The sequence below is a fragment of the Nematolebias whitei genome, chromosome 20, assembly GCF_014905685.2.
Source record: "Nematolebias whitei isolate Nwh7 chromosome 20, NemWhi1, whole genome shotgun sequence".
NCBI lineage: Eukaryota > Metazoa > Chordata > Actinopteri > Cyprinodontiformes > Rivulidae > Nematolebias > Nematolebias whitei.
In genome coordinates, this window is record NC_056517.1 from 21,727,616 (window position 1) to 21,733,557 (window position 5,942).

Sequence of the window (5,942 nt, forward strand, 5' to 3'; positions counted from 1 at the left end):
TCTGCATTAATGGTGCCTTTCCAGACATGCAAGCTGCCCATGCCACAAGCGCTCATGCAACCCCATACCATCAGTGATGCAGGCTTCTGAACGGAGCGTTGATAACAACTTGGGCTATCCTTGTCCTCTCTGGTCTGGATGACATGGCGTCCCAGTGTTCCATAAAGAACTTCAAATCGTGACTCATCTGACCACAGAACAGTCTTCCATTTTGCCACACTCCATTTTAAATGACCCCTGGCCCAGTGCAAACGTCTGAGCTTGTGGAGCTTGCTTAGAAATGGCTTCCTCTTTGCACTGTAGAGTTTCAGCTGGCAACAGCGGAAGGCACGGTGGAATGTGTTCACTGACAATGCTTTCTGGAAGTATTCCTGAGCCCATTCTGTTATTTCCTTGACAGAGGCATTCCTGTTTGAGGTGCAGTGACGTTTAAGGGCCCGGAGATCACGAGCATCCAGTAGAGTTTTGCGGCCTTGACCCTTACGCACAGCGATTGTTCCAGATTCTCTGAATCTTTTGATGATGTTATGCACGGTTGATGATGATAACTTAAAGGTCTTTGCTATTTTACGCTGGGTAACACCATTCTGGTATTACTGCACTATCTTTCTGCGCAACAATGGTGGAATTGGTGATTCTCTTACCATCTTGGCTTCCGAGAGACACTGACACTCTGAGAAGCTCTTTTTATACCCAATCATGTTGTCAATTGACCTAATTAGTGTTAATTGGTCTTCCAGCTGTTCGTTATATGCTCAATTTCCTTTTTCCAGCCACTTTTTGCAACTTGTCCCAACATTTTTGGGATCTGTTGACACTGTGAAATTTTGAATCAACATATTTTTCCTTTAAAATGTTACATTTACTCAGATTAAACTTTTGCTCTGTCATCTATGTTATATTATGAATAAAATATTGACATTTGCCATCTCCACATCATTGCATTCAGTTTTTATTCACAGTTTGTTTAGTGTTCCAACTTTTTTGGAATCCGGTTTGTACTTCGATTTGTTTTGTCTTTTTAAGTCTGAATGCAGTAGTTGATTAGCTGGAATGAATATATGAATGAATAAAATGTGCGTGTCTCTGCAGCATCCTCAGATCCAGAAAGAGTCTCAGTACATCAAATATCTTTGTTGTGACGATGCGTGGGCGTTGAATCTTTGGGTGACTGGGATACGGATCGCAAAGGTAAATTTGAGTTTGTTGCTTTTATGAACATCATTTATTATTAATTAAACCATGGTTTGAAACCTAACTTAACAATGTTTTTTTCTTCCAGTATGGTGCGTCACTGTACGAAAACTTTAAAACAGCAGAGAAGAAAGCAATCCTCAGCTCTGCATGGACAAACCGCAGCACTCCGTCTGGCTCCAGCTCGTCAACACCCTCACCCACCATCAAAGGTAGTGCAACACCAAATATCCTCTTTAATCAGCGTTTTTTTATTTTTTATTATTACAAATAAACCTAATGTAAGGATATCCATCCAAACATTTGACGGAAAGTTTATTGAGATGTTTTATATTTTTGTACCTCTCTCAGTCAAAGCACAGAGTCAGGCCAACGGCCATGCTTCAACAGCACAATCAGAACCACTTGCTCAGGTAAATAAAACTTTTTATTCATATGGTAGATAAAAATATAATTACAAATTCTCAAGTACAGTTCATTTGATCCCAGAACACCGTTTGTGTTTGTCCAGGAAGACATACATCAGCAATTCATATAAAGAAACCGACATGTTTCCTCAGTTTCTTTAAAATTAACTGAAATGCAACTTTACAAGGTTCTCAAAAATGAGTTTTCATAGGAACTACAAAATAAGGAAAGCAACTATAAAAATACAGTATTTCTTAATTTTCTTTTTATGTAACTAAGCTGAGTATGCAACCAAATGTGTTACAGAAAATACTACATTGAAATTACCAAGAATAAATATGATGGGCTGTTTGAGACATAATTTAGTTTCACATATGGTATATCAAGTTCTCTCACATGAAAACTCAATTTTCTCACATGAACTATCAGTCTCATCCATATATCAAATTTTAAGAGTCAAATTTTATGCTATCAATCTTTCTCACACATGCTGCTATCATCTGAATGATGCTGAAATTAGCATTTTAGTAGTAGACTATATGTGAGTGTGTTTGTTAGTATGTGTAGGAGATTATGATATTGTACTGTATGTAGGACAGTTTAATTTGTTGTGTGTAAATGATTGTATCATGGTTTGTGGTGTGGTTGGACCCAGGCGCAGACAGAACTCGAGAACTCAAGAATGAAATAAAGAATATTTATTAATACAAATAAAAAAGGCTAATGTTGCAGCAAAACTTATATAAATTATGAGGAGACGGAGGGAGACAGGAACATGACGCCGTACAGGACAATCCATGGACAGGGGAATAATAACAAAACGCAGCATATATAGACACAATAACAAGGGAACAAACACAAACACCTGGGGAAGGACAACAGGTGGCAGAGGCAGGAGCTGATGACATGAGTGCGGAACACTGAGGAGAGCAGGACAGATGGCACAAGAGACAAAACAACAAAGATCAGCTCATATTTTCATGGTTATTTGGATATGGAATTTAAAATATGTGAAAAAATATGTGAAATGTCTAAATGTAATATCAAGAATGAATTATGTCCCACACGGCCTCTCATACATCCTAAAGATGATCATTTTTACATAAATGACAGAACTTAAAATGTTGATTTGCTTTTATTTTATTCATTATTGAAACTATCCAACATTTTCAGAAGTCATTTTTAGAATCTTTATGGAAATGATGACCTCAGTTCAAAACTTGTTTGTAGAAATGCAAAGCTAAAACTTGAACTGATGACCAAATGAGTTAATAATCAGTTTGCCCATTTAATTATCATAAATGAGATATTTCTTGAATGACTCCATTCTATGGATTATTTCATCCACTTCTTGTCCATGGCATGAACCCTTTATATTTCTCTATCATCATGGGGGAGATTTTTATCACCAGAGAAAGAGGAAGTTTTTGTAAATAGTAGCTGTTTTCTCATTTTGCCTTTTCTTTCTCTAAGTCTCTTCATGGAATTTCTCTAACATCATTTCAAGGAAGAGCAGAGATGTGAAAAATGACATGAGTTAGGGAAGTGACAAGTCACATTTGCATTGTGACAAACGCCCTTAGATGCAGTGATGAACTGATTAGCTTTCACTCATCAAACATCAGCTGTGATGTTAGGAAACATGATCATGGTGTGAGAATGTCTTCACTGACAGTAAGTAAGTAATTTAAACAAATTGGTGGAAAATTGGTGGAAAATATGAGTTTACATGATGTTTATCGGTATATTTGTTTGTTTAAAATGTGGTGAAGTTTAGCAAAAATCAGAAATAAACTTGTCTCTATGTAAAGTTTGTAGATGTAGCAGGGGTTCTGTGAAAAAGGTTATGAGCAAATAATATCTTACTTGTTGCAGATAGTTCATTGGACAACCTCTTTTTGGAGAAATAGAAATAATTCTGACACAACTGATGAGCTAACGGCTAGTCTGGAGTTGTTTTGAAACAGCAGTGATCCACGTTTGTCTTGAGCACCCCCCCCCCCCCCAGCTAGCTTTTAGCTCATCCCTATTGTCAAAATTTAAAGCTAAACTGAGGCTGATTAAATAACTATTTACAGAAAGTCAAATACTAATAACTTTTCCACAGAAGTATTCTTCTGTGGATCATTGCTGAAACATCAAAGCTCCAAAGTAATCCAAATGAAATGCTGAATTAGAGCCTTAGCATGAACAGGATCATACATATCCCAGAATGCATTTCTCCACCACAAATCCTCCTTCTTTTGTTTCAATCTTATTTCCTCCTGTTCATCTTTTGTCTTTGTGTTCTATTTTATTTTATCAGGACTTTGGAAACCCCCCACCTCCACCTCCACCCTTGGATGAACTCCTCCCTCCGCCTCCACCTGACCCAGTCCACCCTCCTAAACCCCCGTCACTGGTTCACAAACCTGCTGCTCCACAGCGACACAATCACAGCAACTTCCCTCCACCTCCGCTCGGTCTGGACAACCTTCCTTCTCCTCCCCTGCCACAACCCATTGATGACTCCTCAGAACCTCCACCAGACTTCCTTCCGCCCCCTCCTCCCAACACCAGCTATGGCTCGCTGCCTCCTCCCCCTCCTCCTGTTAACTTTGCTCCACCTCCTCCTCCACCACCAACCAGTTTTGGAGGCATTAAACAATCCCTGCCTCCTCCACCACCGGATCCTCAATTCTTACCGCCACCTCCACCTAATCCAGTGTTCACAGGACCTGAGGCTCCCCCACCACCTCCACCTCCTCCACCTGCTCCATCTCCTGCCCCCTTACGGGCAGTTGGGCGGCCTGCTGGGTCGGTGAAGAAGATGCCTCCTGCGCCCCCAAAGAGGACTATGCCAGCGCTGCCGGGAGGAGACGGTGGAGGAGGAGGGGACTTCATGTCAGAACTAATGCGTGCTATGAAGAAACGTAGCGACCAGTAGTTTAAACAGGAACGAGTATAAAACAAACTGGGCCTGAGCAACATTTGTTTTCTTGAAGTTGAAGCAAGAAAAAGACAGATTCACCTCTGCACAAGTTCATCCATCCTCGCTCCTCATCGAGAACAGCATTTCAAGAAGTTTGACACAAACTGAACAAATCAAATCACGGTTTAAGAACATGAACGTACCGTCTATGGGTGCTTCAGGTTTGCTTCATGAGAATAAAATCACTTTTGTTTTAATTTACAGCTATTAAAAAAAAAGATTTGTACATATATTTGCAACAAGAGGCTGTAAATACTGTAAAAAAACATTTATTTTGTCTCTTATGGGTTTTATGCATTTAAACAACTAATACATAAAAAATTCTCATAAATGAACTTGAAAAAAATCTGATCTGCAAAAGAAACTTATTAGGTTAAAATGTTGTACTGGATTTGTTGATGTTTTCTTGTGGTTTAGTGTTGCAGCTGGAAAAAAAAAAACTCAATAGTTCGCATCAATCCACTGAAAGTGTGGGAAAAAAAGTGCCTTGCTTTTTTAATTTTTTTTACTGCGATGCAACCTAGCATAAATAAGAATTTAAAATGTGTTTTCATTACTAGAAAAATGTGACACATCTATAAATGAAAGTTGAAAGCAGAAGTGATGTTCAGACATTGTTCCCTTTGTGCTCATAAGTATAAAAAAAATAAATATTTGTGAAGTGAATTAATTTATCTTCAAGCCGCGCTCGGTGCAGTTACACATATACAACAAGAAATACATCTAATAAAACAATATGCTTCTGTGTTAACAATCAGCTGACCTTTGACCTGCTGACCCAGAATGGAGGTCTTGCTGGTAAGCCGTTTCCTCTGCAGTGGTTTATCTAAAACAAAAGAAGAGAAGCATGTGGAGCAACAGCGTCACCTAGTGAGAGAAGATAAAAACTACATGTTTGTTGCCAGTTCTTTCAGCTGATTTTTGAGAACAGGTTCACTTATTATTTGTAAAACCATTAACTTCTGCTTCTTTAATTGCAGATTCTCATGTTTAGTTTCTTGGCACACAGCTGCGGATTATGAAGTGAAATCATGTGACACTTTATGCTCTGCATAATTTAGAGTTAAATCAACAGGATTATTCAGAGTCTTAAAGTCTAGTTACACACAATCCAAATCATCAATACTTACTGTCAGAACAAAATGGCATTTTAAAAATTATAGTGCTTAATATACAATCTTAAATAATTAAGCAATAAAATAAGCTTCAGGGTATCCTGATGCATGCTCAATAATCCAGGTAGAAAAATCTAAAAAAGTTAAATCTGGTCCTCTGGACATTCAATTCAAACACGTTTTGTTTTTTTGAATGTCCAGAGGACCAGTTTTAACTTTTTTAGAAGCTTCAGGGTAGTTTTGCTGGATTTTTT

At 38.3% G+C, this 5,942-nt stretch overlaps 1 protein-coding gene across 1 annotated transcript in view; it reads left to right on the forward strand.

Annotated features, from left to right (window-relative positions):
* Nucleotides 1-4,742, forward strand: part of LOC119426900 (amyloid beta (A4) precursor protein-binding, family B, member 1 interacting protein) — a 35,403-nt gene extending 30,661 nt beyond the window's left edge. Inside the window, exons 11-14 of the mRNA XM_037694489.1 lie at nt 1,093-1,191; nt 1,283-1,406; nt 1,546-1,607; nt 3,908-4,742. Of these exons, the coding sequence (XP_037550417.1) occupies nt 1,093-1,191; nt 1,283-1,406; nt 1,546-1,607; nt 3,908-4,528 (906 nt within the window). The 3' untranslated portion in view covers nt 4,529-4,742. The remainder of the gene's footprint in view (nt 1-1,092; nt 1,192-1,282; nt 1,407-1,545; nt 1,608-3,907) is intronic.
* The last annotated feature ends 1,200 nt before the right edge of the window (nt 4,743-5,942 follow it).